Raw genomic sequence first — 21,874 nt, 5'->3', positions numbered from 1 at the left:
GCTCTTCAGCCAGAGAAGACTTCAAGGAGACCTTCCACCATCTGAATGGGGCCTACAAGAAGGCTGGGGAGGGACTATTTATAAGGTCTTGTAATGACAGGATGAGGTGTTCAATCTGGTAGAGGGGAGACCTGTTCCAGGGGAAGGTATCCCTGCCTATGGTGGGGGGTTGGAACTAGATGACCTTTGAGGTCCTTTCCAACCTAAACCATTCTATGACTCTGATTCTATGGAAGTTAAAACTAGAAAAATATGTTTTAGTGATATTTTCCAACTGAAGCACTTACTAACATGACCAATATGTTTCTATGAAAAGAATAAGACAATACAAACTATAGACGTCATTTTTTCTGTAAGATATTAACACATGTATAGTCCATAGTTTCCTCAGCCTCTTTGGAGCCAGCATGGGCTCCACGTCCAGTTGACAGAGGATGACCTTGCATCAAACACCTAATCAAAGCCAATTATAATGTCAATGTAAATGTGTATGAATATATACGATTAATAATGTGCTTTGAATTCAAAAGTTTTTTTAACTATGAAGCAACATATAAACCACATCCACCAGTACCATTCTCTTATGAAACACTCCATAATTTTCAAATTAAAAGCTAAGCATTGTCAATTTCATTGAAAACTGAAGTTTGTTCCCATTTAAGACATGTAATTTAGGCATCTAATTGTCAGTGTCTACATGTGAGCTGCCTGTCTTTATAGTCTATGAACACTTACAATATATAGTAAATGGAGCCTACAGAGCTCACTCAAACACAGGCATAGATGCTTTTCACTCTCAAACTTCTGAACTGACACTCAGTTCTAACCACCCAGCAGAAAGAAGAAAGCAACATTTAAAAAAAGGATATCCCAAAATATGTATCCTTAACATAAGGCGCATGATAAAGTCCAGAATGGTATAAAGAGCATGAAAGTTAACAAATAATAAGACAAAGAAAATTTTAAACCTTTTACAGTATTTTCCCTGTCATCTATAAAAAACAATGATCTCACAATGGGATCCATACAAACATTTTTACTTTATGAATTTTATGGTTTATATATTTGGTTTAGTAACAATCATTATGTTAACTTTAGTCTTAAAATACACAAACATTTTCTTCTAGTCAGGTCTGCTTCCATTTTGCTAGTGAAATTATGTTAAGAATATATTAAAAATTAAATCTATCATAATGAACCACATCACAAAAGAAGTTTTGGGGAAGTAAAACTCACTCCTTTGTCCAATAGCAAGATTACAATTGTTTTAAAATATTTTCCGTAAAAAAATGTATGAATTGAACATCCGAGTGCCACATGGAAATAACTTCTCACATTTATCTCCTGTGACACTAATCCTAAAAAAGGAGTCAACTTGTGCTTTTTCAAATCCTCATAAATAAATTAGAAAGCATGTACAGACTGCCAAGAATGAAGACTTTGAAACTTCTCAACAGTTCTAAAAGAAAAAGTCAGATCAATGACCTCAGAACTCTGGCAAGCTAAACACATCTCACCAGACATAACAAACACTTTTAAGGTTTTAATGAAGATTTAAAGACTGCATCAATTTTCCTAAAAATTATAATTCTACATGGTATAATGCCTTGAGAACACATCAGGTCAGACAATTCCAAACAATCTGATACAGATGTTCTCATCTATTTTAGCTGAATGAAAAACCATACACTAATCAAAGTATTTGAGTTAATCACACCTCGAGTAGATGCTCCTAAACCATCTAACAGTTAAAAAGCATCTACTTTACTAATTTTCACAATTAAAGGAGCCTTGGCAGCTTTGTTCTTACTAAAGTACACACAATATCTTCCTCTAAAAAATATTAAGTAGCAGATAATAGACAACAGAGACCTTGATAATAACTTATCTACAAGATTAGGTTACAACTGAAAAAAATACAAGAGTCCATCAAGAGCTAGGACAATTTAATGGCATTATGTTTACACTCTGAAATGTTAATGTGCAGGTAAAGTATATGCTTATCCCTGTCCCACACTTCCTTACTGGGAAAAAAAGTTAGCTTGTTAGCAAAGATTAATCGAAATAACTGTCAGGACCTGGTTTTCCAACCTACCTAACACCAAATCTGCACAGGATTTTTTGTTAATTAAATAAATGCTGACAACATGGTAGTTTAAACCTTCTAAAGGAGAAGTAGTTACAATATTTGACCAACTACCAGAAAGGGTTCCCACATAAAGATGAAAGACTGCCTATCCATGCCCAAAAATCAATGATCTTTCCACATCTCTTCACTTGAAATGAAGATTAAAAAAAAACAAACAAATAATTTTGCAGGATCACAAACTAGTTTTCTAAAATGCCAAGTCCTTTTCACAGTAGTATGCCAAATTATGTTGACAGCTTCCCAAATGGCTAACTAGAGATTTCTCTTGATCATTTTTGTATTTTGACATAGCTGACATTACCTGGCATAGTTTTCCCACTTATGTTAGCGTTCATGACAGCAGTAAAAACAAAGAAAATAAACAAATAAAAGAGAGGTATTAAATATTGAGATGTGGGACTGCTACTTCAAATAATTCTAGAAAGCACCTCTTTACCAATATCTGATTTACATACCTTGAAATAAGAAATAGTTTTACATCTATATCATTTGGATCTTTCACATGATTTAATATTTTTATAATTCTGCCCCAGCTGGGGTAAACACTCAAGTATTTCTACAGGGATATTCAAATCTGGCCAAAGGCTTCAGCAGCAATTGGCAAGAAAACATCCATTTTTTCACTATTTAATAAAGCTGAAAAAAGTTGGAGATACTGTTTTTAAGCACTTCGACTCAAGATATCTCCTGTCCCTCAAGGCAATGCTATATCTTAAACTAAATGACCTTATCTCAGATTAAGATGGACTACCGCCTGCCAAGTACAAGTCTCCAAAGGCTAAGTGCTCATACTAAATACACAAATGAGAGTCATACCACAGAATTCCACAGTAAATGGATGCAAATGAATGTAAACAGTGAATAAACATTGATAATTCGGAGTGTAAGTATTTAGTGCTGTTTTTCTAAGTGGGTAATTACTTTTGAGGAGCAGCAAGCAAAAACTGAGACCTGTACCAGCATCAGTATAGTACTAACATGAAACAGAAGTGTTCCTGGATTTTTTGCTAGGTGTCCAAAAGTGAACCACTGCTGATATAGCACATAGTAAGAGACATGTAGGATTGTTATATGTATCCAAGACATCTTTTTAATATTTTTCCCACTGCACTGAAAATAATTACCTGCCAAAATATCTGTGTTCCGTGCAGCTATTGTTTTCACTTTTATTATTCCTGATTCAGCAGCCTGGAAGAGAAGAAAATAAGTTGTTTAGATGCTATTTTATCTGAAAGGAAATAAGAATACTAAACATAAAGAGGTATAGTTTCAAAGAAAAATATTTTTATGGTGTTCTCAACAAGCAGAGCCAATGCAAAAGTGAAATCTTTGGAGTTTCTAGAATTAGAATCATAGAATCAACCAGGTTGGAAGAGACCTCCAAGATCATCCAGTCCAACCTAGCACCCAGCCCTATCCAATCAACTAGACCATGGCACTAAGTGCCTCAGCCAGGCTTTTCTTGAAGACCCCCAGGGATGGTGCCTCCACCACCTCCCTGGGCAGCCCATTCCAATGGGAAATCACTCTCTCTGTGAAGAACTTCTTCCTAATATCCAGCCTATACCTACCCTGGCACAACTTGAGACTGTGTCCCCTTGTTCTATTGCTGGTTGTCTGGGAGAAGAGGCCACCCCCCACCTGGCTACAATGCCCCTTCAGGTAGTTGTAGACAGTAATAAGATCACCCCTGAGCCTCCTCTTCTCCAGGCTAAACAGGCCCAGCTCCCTCAGCCTCTCCTCATAGGATTTGTGCTCCAGGCCCCTCACCAGCTTTGTTGCCCTTCTTTTCCAGAATTCCACAGGAAGGGGTAGATTCTGTGGTTGAGAATTTTTAGAAATCACAATTCTCACTGCACTACTTTCCAGCCCTAGGGATACAAAGAAAAATCACTAGAAAAGAAAAAATCTGTTACATAGAGTGCACTGGGCTGAAAGGGACCTTTAAAGGTCACCTAGTTCAATTCCCCCTGCAGTAAGCAGGAATATCATTAACTAGATCAGGCTGCTCAGAGCCCCATCAAGCTTGACCTAGTCTCTGGACACCTTCAAACTGTGAAATAATTACCATGACAAATAATCCATCACATTCATCAGGGTGACATTCTGAAAAAACTGAGAAGATCAGTAATTATTATCAATGCTCAATACTTAACAATTAATCAATTAAATCCAGGTAAATTGTGTGTGGTACACAACGTTTACATATTGTGACTGCTCTTCCAGTCAAGTAGCACTATTTTCTTTCTGAAAACTAACAAGCATCAGAATAAAATCCATTTTCTCATGGATTTTGTAACCTGAATACCCTACGCTGATTCTGAAGACCCTCAGGATCACCACGTTGAACCAGTTCCTCCTCTTTCCCTGTAGGTCTGACTTGAAAGGCCAACACCATCCTTCTCTCCCTCATGACCCCCTCCAGCAGGATTGACGGCTGCACACATGCAGCCTGGAGGATGTATTTCCGTAGACTGGCTGGATGACAACCAGGTACTGCAGATCTGAGCAGCCCACCTAATAAATCATGCACTGTTGCATGATTCTCTCTTGAATTGTTTCCCAGCATAAATCACTATAGATCTCTAACAAAATCGAACCACACTGAAAATATAACATTGAGGCTTTGCCTTTCAAAATCATGATTTATGAAAAGTTCTGCACACAAAACACAAAAAATATATTACAAATGGTGCCTTTTAGTATTTTTAATCCCATTTATATGCTATAAACCTCTGAAAACAATTAAAGAAATAGTGGTCAATATACTCTTCCCTGAAATAAAGTCAACAAGTTTTCACAAACTATAGGTCACAAACTGCTGGAAAATACTGTTCTGCCAAATTTGAAAGTACATTCCCCCTTTCATTTCAGCTTCATATTTTTGGTATTTCCCACACTATACACATTTCCATTTTTCCTCTGATATTACTATTTAAAGAAGTCTGCCATTACTATGTAAAACAGCTTAGAGAAGCCAACAAGCTGTTGCAAGGGAAATCTTAAACTGACAGTACATTAACTTCTACCACATAGTAACATTCTAGCTCCATCAAAACACTACTCCAGTAAGATTTCCCAGCAAGTCATGTTAACAAACTCATAATCAAATATTTTATTTAATAGTTGATATAGGTATACTGCTAGGGAAAAATGGAATTTTAAAATTTTTAATCACAGAATGTGCTGGGCTGGAAGGGACCTCCAAAGGTCATCTAGTCCAATCCCTCACCACAGTCAGCAGGGACATCCTCAACTAGATCAGGTTGCCCAGAGCCCTGTCCAGCCTCACCTTGAATATCTCCAGAGATGGAGCCCCAACCACCTCACTGGGAAACCTGTTCCAGTGTTCCACTTCCCTCATAGTAAAGAACCTGTTCCTAACATCCAATCTAAATCTGCTCTGCTCTAGTTTGAAACCATTGCCCCTCGTATTATCACTGCAGAGCTTTGTAAACAGTCTCTTTCCATCCTTCTTGAAGGCCCCCTTCATGTACTGGAGGACTGCTATTAGGTCTGCCTGGAGCCTCCTCTTTTCCAGGCTGAACAACCCCAGCTCCCTCAGCCTTTGTAGCAGATCCCCTGATCATTTTTGTGGCCCTCCTCTGGACCTGCTCCATCAGGTCCATATCCTTCCTATATTGAAGGCTCCAGACCTGGATGTGGTACTCCAGGGGAGGTCTCCAGACCAGAATAAAATGGCAGAATCACCTCTCTGGATCTGCTGCCAACACATCTTTTTGATGCAGCCCAGGATGTGATTGGCCTTCTGGGTTGCAAGCTCACACCGTCTGCTCCCGTCCAGCATCTTGTCCAGCCGCACTCCCAAGTGTTTTCCCACAGGGCTGCTTTCTATCACCTCCTCCCCTAGTCTGTACTGACAGCAAGGATTATTCTGGCTCAAGTGTAGAAGTTTGCACTTGCTCCTGTTGAACCCAAAACAACACAAAAAGACTAAATATTGCCTTAAGATCACTGATGAGATTTGTGAACTTCTAGAGAATTTTTTAAGCTTTATTGAACATCATGTTTCTACTTCACAAATATAAAAATAATCAGTTGCCAAACTAACACACAACACATTCACATGAGCACAAAGTGACACACAAAAATATCTTTCACATAACTGAGTGTCAATTGCAGTTTTTGTTTATTTTAATTAGCTTAATGTCTTGAAGTGTCTTAAGTTTTAAAGACAATCACTGCTTTTCAGTTATATTAAATTATTAATTGTCAGTTAATTAGGGTGGGTCTTGTCACAACAAATTGTTCCTATTAATTAGTATGAAGGCTTTGTCACAATGCAATTTCAATTATCTTCAAACTAAACATCATCATGTCTAGTGGAGATCAATATTCTTTTTGCCAGGAGTGAAAAATTCACTCTGAATCAAAGAAATATTAATCCTGTCCACATGCATGACATTCAGAAACATAGAATCATAGAATTGTCAGGGCTGGAAGAGACCTCAAGGATCATCTAGTTCCAATTCCCCTGCCAGGGGCAGGGATACCTCGCACTAGATCAGGTTTCTCAGAGTGCCATCCAGCCTGGCCTTAAAAATTTCCAGGGATGGGGCTTTCATCACTTCCCTGAGTACTCTGTGTCAAGAACAAAAAAATTATTTCAAACGTAATGTCCTAGCTAGTTGTTTCCATGCTAGCTTTATATAAAATAGCACCTTCTTTTTTTAAACTAAGGTAAACTAAAACCAGCTGCTGTTAGACACTTTACTACCACTTTGAATATAGAACTTTCTATAGAGAAAAACTTTTCTGCGTTATGCTATGCTTTCTATTCAGAATTCCAATTCAAAATGTTTACAGTTAAAACCTAATTACACTGCACATATCATACCAAAAAAACACCCCAACACTTCACTATTTGTGTGAAAAAGGACCACATCTTAATGTCTATGGAAAAAATTAAAAACTCAGTTGATCACACATAAACTCTAGGAAAAAAATGTAACAGTCACCTGGCTACTCTGTATATATTAATCTAGAAGTATACTTGAGTGCATCAATTTCACTTGCCAAACTCGAAGAGATTTTAAGTTTACATCAATCACTACAGCACTCTCCATGACACTGCCCCATTCAAAAAGGATCTTATAAAAACACTAATCAATTACATAGTCAGCATCACACTGTGTCGTTATGGGTACATATAGGATAATGAACTTTCACACAAATATAAGACATAAGCTTATTAAAGCAGTCACCACTTTCGAAAGGAGTATTATTGGCTTCCCTTAGCACTGCATTTAACAGTAGTCTAAAGAGTCAGCTATCTTTCATTTTAAAAAGCTGCAAATAGGCACAATTCCTGTAATATAACAAAGCTCAAGTGCACCCTAAACTTCAGTCAATTAGATCTCCTACTCTGCCACTTTAATGACTGAAAATTACTAAAATAAAATGTCTCCAACACACATTTGGTCTTATTGAGTTTTGCTTCATGTTTGTGCATCCGGGTTTGGGAGAGAAAATACTGATGAAGAATAGAATTGGTCAACAGTGATAGCATATATTCCAGTGCTTTGATATGGTTTTAATCAGTCAATAGTCTCATAGCAATTTTCAACAGGACCCTCCACACTCAAGCGCTTGCCTCATCATCCTTCTGTGTCCTTGGAACTTAACAAGGATTTGCTGATGTCAAGGGCATCACCTTACTAGAAATCAAAGTAAGGCAAACGGAGAACTCAGGTTAAAAAAAAAAAGGCACACAGAAAACTTTGTGCATAACATCCATCACCTGGCCTCAAAGGTCCTCTCCCAAGTTACAGTCTGACAGTAACATTCACAGCTCCCCTAGAATTGCACACTGAAGTCAGCTTATAAACAGAGGTTCACTGCACCAGGGAGACCAGTATGTGGAAATTCAGAGACATTCAAACCCAGAGTTGTTTCTCAGATCCAAAACTCTTTCCCTCCTCATGGATTTCTCAGTCAAACAGGGAATAACGTCAACCTTCTTATATGCACTTCATACATCTTTCAAAGTTTTAAAAATTTTAAGCCTTGTGTAGGGCCAAAAGCACTAACCAGGCAACAAAGAGAGATAATTTCTGCTCAGGCACTCAGCAAAGACTTAAGCCATCCTCAAACAGAAACAACATTTTTCAACATCCATGTAACATTCAAGAGCTAAATTTCTCTACGTTATAGTCTATGTGCACATATTCAGACATCTGTAATTCATAAATAGCATATGGAAGTATTAGGATTACTAGGGTATGTAATTCTAATTGCTACTTTATGGGATGATGTAAAGGCAAGCCACTCTCATCTGCAGCAGAGCAGTAAGTGCATCTGAATGGCTTTTGCTCCTCATCCCTCTTTCAGTGAAACCATGGAAGCTCTCAAACCCAACTGTAACAGTCTATAGATCGTATTATAGCTAACTTCCATGCTCGTACTAAAGTCACCTGGCAGCCCAAGGATGGCCACCAGGAATGATGGCATGGTGTGTGTTGAACATGTAACTGTGTGGTTATTTAGCAGTTTACTTCTCACAGACAAAGCCATCATAGACCCCTACTGCAACACATTAAGGACAGGCAAGCAAGGGACCAGAGCGGTCACAGCTGGGATGTGATCTGATAGCACATCTGCTGCCCCACAGAAATCCTCACGGATTTGCCCTTACTCTGGGGTAAACACAGAAGAGCTACCCTTCTTTCATTGAAAAATTGTAACAGTTAACAACTTTTCCAAAGGGAAAGATAATACAAAATTCTAATCTCAATTCTCTCTCTTACCAATGATCCTTTTCAGAAAGTTAAAAAAAAAAAAATAATCAAAGTTTCCAGAAAGGGGTTTTAAAAAGATCAATATTTGTACTTCAAAGAAACTGGAATCTCACACTTAGGACCAGAAGTCAACCCCTTTTTCTACTTTTAAGCAGAAATTCTATATATACATAAAGATATTTCAGGTAACAACCAGGTATATGCCAATTTCTACTAAGGAGTGACCTAATACTAAAAAAATCTCCGTGTCAACTTCTTAATGTGACAGCATTGTTAATAAAAAGTAATAAAATAAAGAATTTTCAGCGCTAATGTTCTGAATAACCATTTGTGCTTTGATTGTATGTTCAGAGCAAATTGCTGTCTCCAGAGATATAAAAATTGCTTTAAGGTTTTCAGCTCTTACTATCCCTTACTATAAAAGCTTTTGATTCCTTTCTCTAAAAAGAAGAGTATTCAGGAACGCTCACAAGAATGATGGTCTGTGTTGGTATTTACGTGATGCTGTTTGCTAACCTTTTACTAAGATTGCATGAGAACAGTATATGTCATCTATGGTCACTTCCACATCTATTGCATGAAATAAAAAAAAGCCAATTTTTTTCTATTCATCATTATCTGCCTTTCCAATTGGAAAACTAACCCTATATGCAACAGTTTTATATAAGAGATCCTCCTACCTGAAGTACAGTTTCATTTCATTGTTATTCTGGCTTGCTTTGCAAAGCACATTCTGGACCATTACTGCACCACTAAACTATTATTTGGAAAAGGGTACACTCAGAAAAAGCTCTACACTAAATCACCCTCATGAAAGCACTTAAGTATACCACATTTGTGTGAAAAAGACTGTACTTGCCTGCTGTATTTTTATCTTCCTCCCCAGGAGTACAATCCTTACTCAGACCTTTCTCTTTTGTATGTGCTCATTCTACCTGTGAATTAAACTGGTGAAATGCCAGGCATGATCTGACAACACTGTACACCCACAGGGATTTACTATATTGAATGATTTAATATATTTGGATTAGAGCTTGCTTACATTCCACTGGCCTAGAGCAAAGCCTACCAGCAGTCTTTGGGAATGGAGCACCATCCGTCATGAAGACAGAAACAGCTAGAAAGTACTTAACTCAGCTGGACACATACAAACCCAGGCACTGAAAAGGGTTAATGGCATTGAAAAGATAACTTCTATCAGGATCACACACACTGGGCAAAGTTATTGATGACAGGGCTCCCATCACTGGGCTCCCCTCACACCTCAAAGTAGAAAAGGGAAGAGATTTCAGCACACTACAGGCAAGTTAGCTTCACATCAACCCCTGGGATGGTTATGAAACAAATTCTCCCAGAATTTGGACATGAAAATGTTTAGAAATCGCCAATATAAATTTAGTGTGAGTCTCACCAACCCAACTATCTTCTACAATGAGACGATGGGCTGTTTAGGTAAGGGGAAAGCACTACATATTTTATACTTTGACTACAGCAAAGCCTTTGATGTCCTCTCCAGTTGTATGCTTAAGAGTCAAATTGGTGAGACACAGACAGTGAAGTGCGTGGATGATCAGCTCAGAGGGCCATTACAACTGCTATAAAGTCCTGCTGGTAACTAACATCCATCCTCAGGGACAAATACTGGGGCTAATACCATTTAGTATCTTTAATAGCAGCCTGGATAAAGGCATAGAGTCTTATATAAAATTTAGGATACTGTTCAACATACTAAGAAATGTTAGGCCAGCACATTCACAGGCACACAGGCAGGCTGAGGAATGGGCTGGTATGAACCTCAGGAAGTTTTATCAAGGATAGTGCAAAGCCCAGCCCCACGCACTACTACAGGCTGCAGGCTGGCAGAAAAACAGCTTTCAGAAAATCACCCAGAGTCCTGAGACACAACAAGGTGGAACCAAGAACAAGCAGTGACCTCCTGTAAAAAAGGTGCCAAACTGCATGCTGGGCTGTATGAGCAAGAACATAGGCAGAAAGCTGAGAGGAAAGGAGTCCTTCCCTTTCTTCAGCTCTTGCAGGATTGCTGCTGGAGTAACACATTCAGTTTCATCATCATCAGCGCAAGAAAACCATTTACATGTTTGAGCAAGTCCAGTGGGTTTACCATGACAGCTGGAGGATGGAGAATAACAATTTAACAGATGCTATAAGAGATACAGTTGTTCAGCCTGAAGAAGACAAGACTAATGGGAGGGCGTCCACATGAAGACATGGAAGCAGCCTGCCAGGGAGCAGAGTTCCCAGCAAAGGAAGCAATGACATCAGGGATCATAGCAGGCAGCAACTGGCTTCTTCAACCATGGGATTTCAACAGGCACTTCACATGAATCATACAAACTGCCCTGTCTTCAATGTATTCCTTGATAAGCAATAACAAAATAATACCTTTCAGAAGAGAGCCACCTACAACTACGACCTACATCCTGGGTGGGGGAAGATGCAGGCTTCCTCTGATTCTGAGGTTTTTGTGGTGGCTGTTCCTGTCTCTTCACTGTTTCCACTTCTCTAGACATTGCTCATGTTTATTCTACACCATTATCTACTTACGCTTATTGAAGGAAACAGTGTACATTTCTGATCCCATAATCAGACACAACATCTGAAGATACCAAACTAATTCTTGCTAGATTTGAATCTACTCAAGAATGGTACCATTCTCAATTACCAGACCTACAGTGTTTTGAGGGGGAAAAAAAAGGCACCTAACTGCTTCTATTACATGCTTCCTCTACCAATTCAAGTTTTATGATATTGCAGGTTTGGGTTTTTGTTTTTTTATAAACAATCTTGTTCATTTCCAGCTTTACTGCCACTGTACTAGTTGCCCTGATATTAAGAGTGCTCTTTCACTTGACAGAAGTAACTACTCCTCTGGTCCATTAATCTTCTAAAATTGTCAGTTTGCAGTATCTGCGGCCAACTGAGAATCCTGAAAGTTAATCATCAGTAATGCCAGAAGACATGTCAGTATTATCTATATCGCTGCAGCACTGTTTCCTCTGAAGGTACCTCACTTGATGTGAATGGAGAAGATAATGAAACACAAATAATTTACTATCAAGAGTTTTCATTTGAAAATCAAAATAATACACGTCAGACACAAAACCCATCACATATAAATCAAAACAACAAATCAGAATGAGTAACATTAAAAAATCATTACTGGAAAGCACTGATGTAGACCAAAAGAAAAAAAGCTAACCAAGATTTGATACGGAAGTAACACAGCCAACCAGGAACAAATTCTTCAGTTATACTTCTCTCTTCCACAGCCAGATAGAATCAGGATGTATCCTGTAATTTGTGCTACATATAAATCAAACATATTATTTTTTATATATTAACTACTGTATAAAGTGAATATCTTGAAAGAACCTATGTCTACCATGGATTTCTGAGTGATCTATCAAATACAACACAACTGGTGACAAATCACTCAAATAGAGCATCGGAATTTTCATGAAAGTTGTCACAACAAACATCATTCCATAGTAAAACAAACAAACAAAACAACACACCACCTACATCCTGTTGAAAGCTTTAGGAGATTTACACTTGATGCTCTAACTAATTTCGCCTTCATCTTGTCCATCAGAACAGACAAGGTCAATCAGGCAACTCCTAAGGCTTTGCCACAAATGCTACATTTAGAGACAGAAATCCCTGTTTTCCAGGCTACCAGATGACACAGAGAACAGTTTGGGCAATAGTTAAGAATTGGAGTCACTAAAAATTTCCAGCTCCTGCAACAGATTCCCTGTATAATCTTCAGAAAACTGTAAGAGGCAGACAGATGAAATTAGAGATTAAGATGCACAAATTTAAATATTCAGACTCCCACTAGAATGGGCATTTAGTCTCTACTGAATGTTCCTTAATTCTCAAAGCCTCTCCTTATGTTAATTCAGCCAACCTACTAGTAAGGGCTCAATACAGAGGGTCTAAGCCTAGGGCTCCTTATCAGAGATAACTACATGCAGACAACAGAACAATCATGCTCTTCTGAACCAGCTAGTTTCGTCCTTTGCTTCCAGCCATTAAGGTTCCTTTATTTGCAGCAAAGGAAGAAATATTAATGTATCTCAAATGACAAAGACATCTAGTGTGTAGGTGACAAAGTGAATCAAGTCTCTAGCTCAAGATCCTCTGACTAGCTATTTGGGTCCATTGACAGTATACCAAACCAAGCCTGCAGAGTCAATGAAGGGAGCTTAGACACCTGAAGCTGGGTACCTTCAGCCTGCACTGAAGTCTAACTGAAAGTTTACAGACAGATTGTGATACAAAAAAATTTAGTAATTCTTTTATTCATTAAATTATAAGGTATTACACAATGGAGAAATTGGGTCTCCATGCATGACATGAATTGTTTATGAATACAAGCCATTTCTTAGCAAAAACTAAAATTGCATGAAATCTAGAATTTATAATAAGTCTTGAAGCTTAGAACTCGTCTGAATATACATCAGTCCACTAGAAATGTTAACTTTTTTTTTTAATAATTTTGAAAAAAATACTACTGCATATAGATCAACACTGCATGAAACACTCTGAAATTAATGGATTCTAAATATGAAGCTATCACACTGCAACTGGGAAAGATCAGGAATTATAAAAGGAACTGTGGGAAATATTAGGGATCACCTGTTTCAAGTTACCAGCTCAGCTACAGGCTGGCAGCTGAAGAATGCTACAGAATAATCTCGTCACATGCACAAAACACATGCCTGAGTGTAAGCTACCTAACTACGACCACGTACATTTTACAGAGCATGCTTTCTCTATTTCAAAAAAGCCTTTAAAATATTAACTACTTGAGTATCTATTAAAGCAAATGGAAAACTCTACAGTATTTCCATCTTCTGAAATCATACTGCGAAGACCTGAAAATTAACCAATCTGAAAAATTCAGTGCAGGTTAAGTTCCCTAAAGGCAAAAGAAGTAAATCAAACAAACAAGATTTGGTTACTCCGACAGAAAGGCACCTTTGTACAAAGACAGTTGTGTTTGTATCTTTTGTTTGTTAATTGCCAGGTTCATTTGGTTCAACTTTCTGCCACTAGAACGGCACGAACACAAAGCTCTCAAAACCCACTCAATGCTAGCGACATCTCGAGTGGGACAAATGCCCAAATCACAAGGCTTTTCTGTGTGGTGTTTCCTGCCTCAGCCTTCCCCTTTTTGTGTACTGTGTGACATTCAACAGGTTTTCTGAAATATTGTCACTGTTACAGAAGAGCTAATAGTTAAACTTTTTTAAAACAGTTTCTTCCAGCTGCATTAGGAATCCTAGTGATCACTTTGACATCATAAACCAAATTAACTGATCCATACCTTTTCTTAACATGCTTACATTTTGCAACACATTCTCATATTTTATTTGATACAGCTACCCAATGACAAGAGAAAGGTTCCCTAAAAGGACAAGCTGCCTAACTAATATTTTGGCATTAGTCTTAAAATGTGTTTAGGGTCAACACTTGTTCCAAAACAAGAATAGTTTAACCCAGCAGATGAAACTGCCACATACATTGCTCAGTGCATACTGGAGTGAACTCCAGAGAAAGAAATGTATGAATAAAGCCTGTGTTCACAGAACACAACAGCTCCTCAGAAAGGGCAGATCCTTGCCCTTAGCTCAGCTAACCCACACCACTTGCAGGGTAATAAAACAATTTAAAGCTTGCTTTATCTAAGACTCACTCAAATATAGATTCTTTTACTTTTATCCAAAGAATTTTAGGCTACTGACCTGCAAGTAGAGCTACTTATAAAAGAAGGAAAATAACATTGCAAAACTGGATTCTTCATTTTTCCTAGACACATCAAATTAATTTACAATGCAGTTTCAAAAATATGTCTGTATGCCAAAGGTGTACACAACTCGATAAAAAAACAAGAGCAATGCTGCTGTTTCAAACAAAGACCTGGAAAAGTAACAGTACAAAGAGAAGCTCAAAAACTATCCTTCGGAATTCTCAAGAGAGCACTTCAACTGAGCAAGCCATTTGAAGCTAAAACTGTGCTGTTTTTCCTAGTTGAGGGAAGCTGAGCACTGCTTCTTTTCCAGTCCTGCTATTCCAAATCACCACCACAGCAGCAAACATCCTCAAACATGAAGACACCTGCAATCCATTACACAACTGCTAAGTAGAGGGGACGCCCTGTCCCAGGACCAGTCTAAGCCAGCCCAAACCGACCCTGCCACAGCAAGATGCAGTTCCTGCCTCCCCAAACCCACCTGCTCTCTCCCATCAGCACAAGCACACCTGTAACTAGTCAAGGATAAGAGTTAATTTTTTTCAGTTTTTTTTTAAACTTTTTTTCCCTTTTGACTACTATTTAAAAATCAAGAAAAGCCCTGAGTCAACAGAAACTACAAGCCTACAGAAAGCTGAGGCTGTAGGACTGGATCTAGGTAGAAAAGTAAGGATTTACATGGACTGGAATTCAGGCCGAGAGGAACTTTTGGTGTATACTTATTTTTCCTTTGAAGTTCATTAGCCCTGCTAATTATAAGTATTTCCCCCTTGTTTCCAAGGTTTCATACACAGTATATTATTTAATTGGATCAGATGCAACTTACAGAACAATATCTGCATTTAGTAAGAAGCAGCAGCAGGTAGCCTACTTAGCACACTAAACTGCTTTCAACTTTATGGTAAGACGAAGTTCTTAATCCAGTTCACTAAAGAAAGCACCATCAGCTTATCACACACCCAGCACAGGCTATCAAAACTCCTGTCATGAACAGGTTAAAATCGTTTATAAAGCTCTTTGTGTCTGCCATGTGATTTAGTCCAGAGTTGGAAGCATTATAATGCTCTCTAGTACAGAGCAAAGCTTTAAACCCCCAGTATTAGAATCAACAGAATAATGACCAAGTAGTAGCATTTTCTAGGAGAAATGCCAGATTACTTAAGATAGCATAAACATGACTGATGCCTGTACCAAAGACTGCTTCATCCTCTGTAATTTCAGACTCAAAAAGGTACTGCTTCATTTACACATGCACTGACAGTTTCTATCACAGCTGTGGTTGGTTCCTATTTTTTTAACTAGGAAATTAAAATATATTGTTAAAACACAAATACATTTTTCAGTGATGCCATTATTTGCAAATCTGCCAGTATAAACAGTTTTGCACATCGTAGACAACTACCAAATCACTCCTTGGTCATGATATACAGTCTCCATGCTTAATATACTTCCATGGTGGGTGCTGATCTGCAGAAATATCAAACAGAAAAAAAAACCAAAAACCAGCAACAAATAGATATGGTTCTGAAGTCTAATAGCGACTGGTATTCTCCACGCCCTTAAGAACTAACTCTAGTGCATTACTTAATCCCCAAGCATCACCAGCAACATAATTTCCAACCCACAGATGGTTTCTGCAGTACCCATTCTCAATGGTGTTAAGCAGCACCACCTAGGAAAATTCTACCTGGGTATTATTGTCACACAGAGCAAAGATGAGGTGTGGAACGCTTTGGAGCCAACAATACATTCTGTTATTTCTTAGTTAAAAACTGTAAGGGGAAGGAACTTTGCCAAATATTTATGTCATATGTTTAGCACTGAAAGAAACTCAATAAAATGTTTCTTAACAGATTATCAAAGAGTCAGTAAAAGCCTCAGAATATTGTGACTGAACTTACATGACTTCCACATAAATGTGACCTACTAAGAGACCTTTACAGATGCAGAATTGAAAAATACAACTGCTTAAAACTGAAGAGTTCAAGCTTCATTTCCAATAAGGGCTTAAGATTTACCTCCAGTTCCTGAGAATACAGTCTAAAGCCTGGGAATCCACAGCTGTTTCTCCTCTTTTCTGCTGAAGCCCACCTCCCCCCACCTTCCCCCTCTGTAACCACCAAAGAAAGCAAACAAAAAACAATAAAGCTCTTCATGTGCTTCATCTAACTACCTCTTCAATGAATCATTTCATATTGGTTTGATCTCTCTGTACCTAATAGACAAGTCACTAGTTTGTAATAACATATGCATTAGAAAGATTGTTAAAAATTGAAAACTACTTAATTAACTCAGGCTTTATTTTTCTGATCACACCATTTTCCATCTCCTTACAGTATTGATTAAAAAATGATTCATTCAAATTAATCATTTGAGCAACAAGTAGAATTGAGAACTACACTACTACTTTTATTAGCAGCCAATATATCAGCTAAATTAATTTTGTAAAATTTTAACGGTATGAATAGAAAAATAAACCCAAATCAAACAAATAATTTTAGAAATGGCAACAACAAATAGCTACAAGCAAAAATTCAGATTATGTCAGAAAGTGGAGAGATTATTAGAAGCAGTCAAATCTAACAACTATGATACAGTTCATAACTATTAATTTTGACTAGGAGATTTTCAATAGCTTTATCACAGTATGATAAGGGTATGCTTCCATGTCATTTAATACACATCAGCTGCAAGATAAACTCATGAATTACATTACTTGTGGTAATGATGATAGTCCAGTTACACTGCAAGTAAAAGTGAGATAAAAAGTAGCAAGAGTTTGTTATGAAATGCCTGTGTTTAAACATGCTTTAAAAAGCTAGTCCTGTTCCAAATCGGTAATAAGAGCATGCCATTCCACTGATCACTGTAGCCACATCTAATCAGCATCAGACCAAATGCATGCAATTAAAATACCTCTTTAGCAGTTGAGATTCGACAGAAAACACACACGTTTCCTTTAAAAATGGAAGAACAAATATATGACTTCCAGAAGTGAGGAAGTAAGATCATTTCCTGCAACTGTATCATACATCCTACTCTAGGACTGCTCCCAACTCAGACCTCTCTGTAAGAGCCCACAATTCAGAGCAGAAAGTCTCACCTCTTCATAAACACCTTCCAGTAGTATTTCATAAACCTACCCAAACTCCAGACAACAGTGAAAAATTTGTTCATTGGTTTTAATAAAGCTATACAAGTAGCTGTTGGGATGTAAAAGGGAACAACACAGAAGTCATACTTACAGAGAAATATAATAAACATACTGAGCAAGTATTGAGAACTGTATATGCAGTGGTTACTCTAACCTTTGCAATGGCAAATATAATGAAAGCTTACTATAAAAAGCAGCTTAAGAATTACATTGCTCATCTCATTTGTAGATCTTGATGAAAGAAAACATTAATGCAGTGGCAAAACTTGTTCAGAGACTGTGATGGTTTGGGGCTTCAAACTAGCACAGAGACCAAATGACTTACTCAAGTCACACAGTAACACACAGGAGAAAGTGGGAGCAGCATCCCAGCCTCCCTCCAAAACACATGTATTTGTCTTCAACTGACAATTTTTTATTACTTACATGTAACTACATAAAATTTCTCAGAACTGATCATGACTTTCTCTTGTTTTCCTGTGAACCACACGCAAATCCTCAAACACACCTGCATTCCTCTGCAATCAACACTCCTACATAACATGTTCTACTACAATGTGTCACTTCATGCCTTTCAAAAGAAGCACAGTCATTAGCTTCAATTCATCTATTAAAGTGTATAATACTTCATACAATAATAAATACACTATCGCTTAACTGGAACTGAAGTCACATACCCAATTCTTTTCTTCCAAACTTACAAAAATCTCTACACTTTTCCCTGGGTACCATTCTGGTTCTGCAGCTTCAGCTGAGGCAATATATTAGTATTGTTTCTCCTACTATTTGAGTAACATTCTTTTTTAATAACAAGTGCTAAATAGAGGGGAAAGTTAAGCTATGTAAACACACTAGAGAAAGAATTTATACTTAAAATTAGGAAACTTCTTAATGTCCTTCTGCTCATCAGGATTACTGAAGTCTCAAGCTGTGCACAGGGTAAAACAAGGTTTGAAAAATAAAGCTTATCATCCTACAGGCATGCATTTATTAATGGGATTTTTTTTAAGGAAAAAAAAAGCTAAACTTCTGTGTATCCCAAGCTCTCTCGGTTGCAGCCACACTACTGGAGAGTCACGTAACACAAAGTCACAGGATACGCTCACAAACACAAGCGATCCACAAAGGTACTATCAGCAGGCAGAGGTGTACGACACGCCGGCTCAGCAGCCAAACTTCAGAAGTCGTGTGCGCTTCTTACAGGATAAGACAGATCCCAAAGGAGATCTGCGAGGCCCGACACTCCCATGGCACCCGGAGGGGCGGCTGTGCCCCGGTGGGGGCAGAGCATGGCCCTCACCGGCGGGGCTGCCCCTACTCGACCCCTGTCCAGCCGTTATCGAAGCGCTGCCCATTATGCCCTCCCCACTTGCTTGCCAGCCAGAGCACCCATATCCTCAACACCGAGCCCGCCTTGAGCGAGTTTCGTGAGCAGATATCGAGACAGCCAAGCCAAACTTTGCCTCTCCCTCCGGGAAGCCGCTGAGGGTGAAGCGAGGCTGCCTCGTTTTGCCTTGTGAAGAGACGGATCTATCTCCCTAACTCCACTCCCTAAGGTAAACTACTCCGGCCCACGTCCCCTGCCTCGATAACGCATCAAAAACAACAACGCACAGACAAACATGACAGGAAAAGCCGACCCTCAGCAAAGACCGCGGTCAGCAAGCCGCGGCCACAGAAAACGGACCTGAGTGGGACCGGGCTGAAGGTGCGGGGGCACCGGCACACCAGCAGCCTCCGTTCCAGCCAGGCCCCGCGGCCAAGAAGGCTCCTTTGGAGCGGCCCCGCCACCCGGCCCGGCTCAGCCCGCCTCTCACCTCCTTGACAGGGGGGAATTTTTTCCGGCACTCCAGGCTCAGGCTCCGCAGGTCTCCTTGCATGTTTTCCAGCAGCTTCTTCACCGCTTCGGGGCTGCTGGTCCCGGACATGGCGCCACCGGGCCGGCCCCAGGCCAGCCTCTGGTCCAAGCGGGCAGGGGCAGCGCCTCCTGCTTCGCGGCCCCGGCCGACACGTCTACGCCCGACACCGGAACCCGTCAGCCGCTGCCCCGGCCCCTTCCACTCCCCAGCGCCGCCGCCGCCGCCGCGGCCCCCCTGCTCCCACAATGCCGGGCGCCGCCAGCGCCGCGCGTCAGGCCGCTTCCGCACACAGGGCCCGGGGGCGGGGGCAGCGCCGGCCCTGGCTCAAGCTGCTTGAGTAGCGCCAGGCCGAAGTGGGGTGTGCGGCTCGTCCCCTGAGGTGCCGCCGCAACCACGCTGGAGACAGCGCTGGGGCTCCGGCTGAGGGAGCTTGCCAGCGCCGACGAGATGCCGGCGAGGAGGCGAGAAATCGCGGTGCTGGCGAAGAGAGTTGGGGAGAAGACTGGTGAAGATTCTTGGCCTCGCTGCCGGTGGTCTACAGCAGCCACCGGCCTTGCGGAGCGACTGGCGGAGCTCCCTCTCGCCGAGTCTGGCTGTCGGGGACAGGGCGACGCTGGATGCAGTTTAAAATAAAATCGAGGCAGAATTAATGTTTGCCTTTGTGATTTGTGAAATTCTTAGCTTTGTCACTCAGGAGTGAAAGGTTGTGTCCTGTGTGACCCATATGCATATGCAGCTTTCCCGGCGAAGGCAGAATGAGTCCCTCGTTGACTAAGAGAGGATAAGCAGGACAAAACCAAAGGGACAGGTGCGACGGGTCCCAGTTACCTTTCTTGTCATCAGCAGTGCCCCTCTGAAATCCCAGAATTTTCCAACCAGTGTTTAACCCGCTTGAAACGAGGTGCCCAAAGAACGGGCGTCGCCTCCTGGCTCAGCATTTGCTCTTTGTAGTAATAGTTCTTCCCTGTGCAGCTTGGAAGACACGACAGAGACTTCGCAGCCACATGTACACGTTGCCATATAAACCAAAGGGGATGAAAAACATTTCGAAGTCTACTGTCTGAGGAGGTTTAAACTTCGGAATCTTGAAGATAAAAGTATGAAAAACCAGACTAGAGAATAAATGTTTATTGCCGCTGGAACAGCGTTGTACACTACACCTGTAGACGAATCTGAGGCAAGAAGTGCAAAACTGATTTCTACTTTATTATTTTAGTACATTTATGTAACTTTCAGATTACTGGCTGACAGTAATTAACTTGACAGAAATGGTTAAATGGATGTGAGCTTTTAAAACTGCCTGTAATACTAGCACAACTGAATGAGGTGGTCAAACTTTATGTGCCTCCGGATGGGGAATGAGGATATCACACCCCTGTGCTCAGGGAACTGCTCAAACCCACATCTCTGCACACACTGATCTGTGGGTCCTCAGAAGCTTTGGTTTGTATATGCTTACTAAAGAAAAAAAAAGGATACTGCTTGAACTATTTATGAGCTTAACCAATAAACATTTTCCTAAGGAATTTTCCAGGTGCTTCCATTCTGGGCTTCAGTCCTGATGGCAATTCACAGAGCAGTCCAAATGCCTTCATAAAGAAACACAGGTTATTTCCTTGGAGAATGAGTCAATTAATTATTGACTATGCATAGGTATTTCTTAGGTAAGCTTTAATGATTTACTTCCTTTTGGTTGTTTGGATTTTTCCACCTATTTACTGTACACAGTGAGCTGTGGGCACACTGGTACTGCTTGACTGTGCTTGTCTGCCTAAACTGAGTTCAAAATGTGAAATGAGGGTCAGTAAATTCTTCTGTAACACTGCCTTTCTTACAAAAAGGGAGCCTGTATTTTGGGTAGAATTTATCTGAATGTGACACCTTGAGTTAATGCAGTCTGATGTTGTTATTATTATCCCTGTAACCAAAATGTGAAAGATGAGGAACACTGTTGCACAGCCATTATTTCCCTGTTAACAACAGGGAGACAAGTAAGAATAATTAAGATTAATCGCACTTAAAACAAGCATATTAGTATGCATTAGATTATATGTGTGTATCAACTTCCTTCAAATCTCAGTGTTTTGTTTAACAAAACAAGGCTGTTTGCTGTTAACACTCAGTTTGGACAGGGGACTACTCTTACATTGTCAGTGCCTCACAATTTAACTTGTA

The 21,874-nt window shown here is 39.7% G+C and overlaps 1 protein-coding gene across 2 annotated transcripts in view; it reads right to left on the bottom strand.

Moving 5' to 3' along the window:
- MON2 (MON2 homolog, regulator of endosome-to-Golgi trafficking) overlaps positions 1 to 19,927 on the bottom strand; it is a 78,944-nt gene extending 59,017 nt beyond the window's left edge. The window contains exons 1-2 of one of the 2 annotated variants that reach the window (XM_064142244.1): positions 19,658 to 19,927; positions 3,274 to 3,337 (exon numbers count right to left, since the gene is read on the bottom strand). In XM_064142244.1, coding sequence (XP_063998314.1) covers positions 3,274 to 3,337; positions 19,658 to 19,768 — 175 coding nt within the window. In that variant the 5' untranslated portion in view covers positions 19,769 to 19,927. The remainder of the gene's footprint in view (positions 1 to 3,273; positions 3,338 to 19,657) is intronic. The other variant, XM_064142245.1, reaches the window with a different exon arrangement.
- Between the last annotated feature and the right edge of the window lie 1,947 nt (positions 19,928 to 21,874).

The sequence above is a fragment of the Pogoniulus pusillus genome, chromosome 4 (genome assembly GCF_015220805.1).
Source record: "Pogoniulus pusillus isolate bPogPus1 chromosome 4, bPogPus1.pri, whole genome shotgun sequence".
Lineage (NCBI taxonomy): Eukaryota > Metazoa > Chordata > Aves > Piciformes > Lybiidae > Pogoniulus > Pogoniulus pusillus.
Note: the sequence above shows the minus strand (reverse complement) of the source record. Positions and strands in the feature narration are given on the sequence as shown.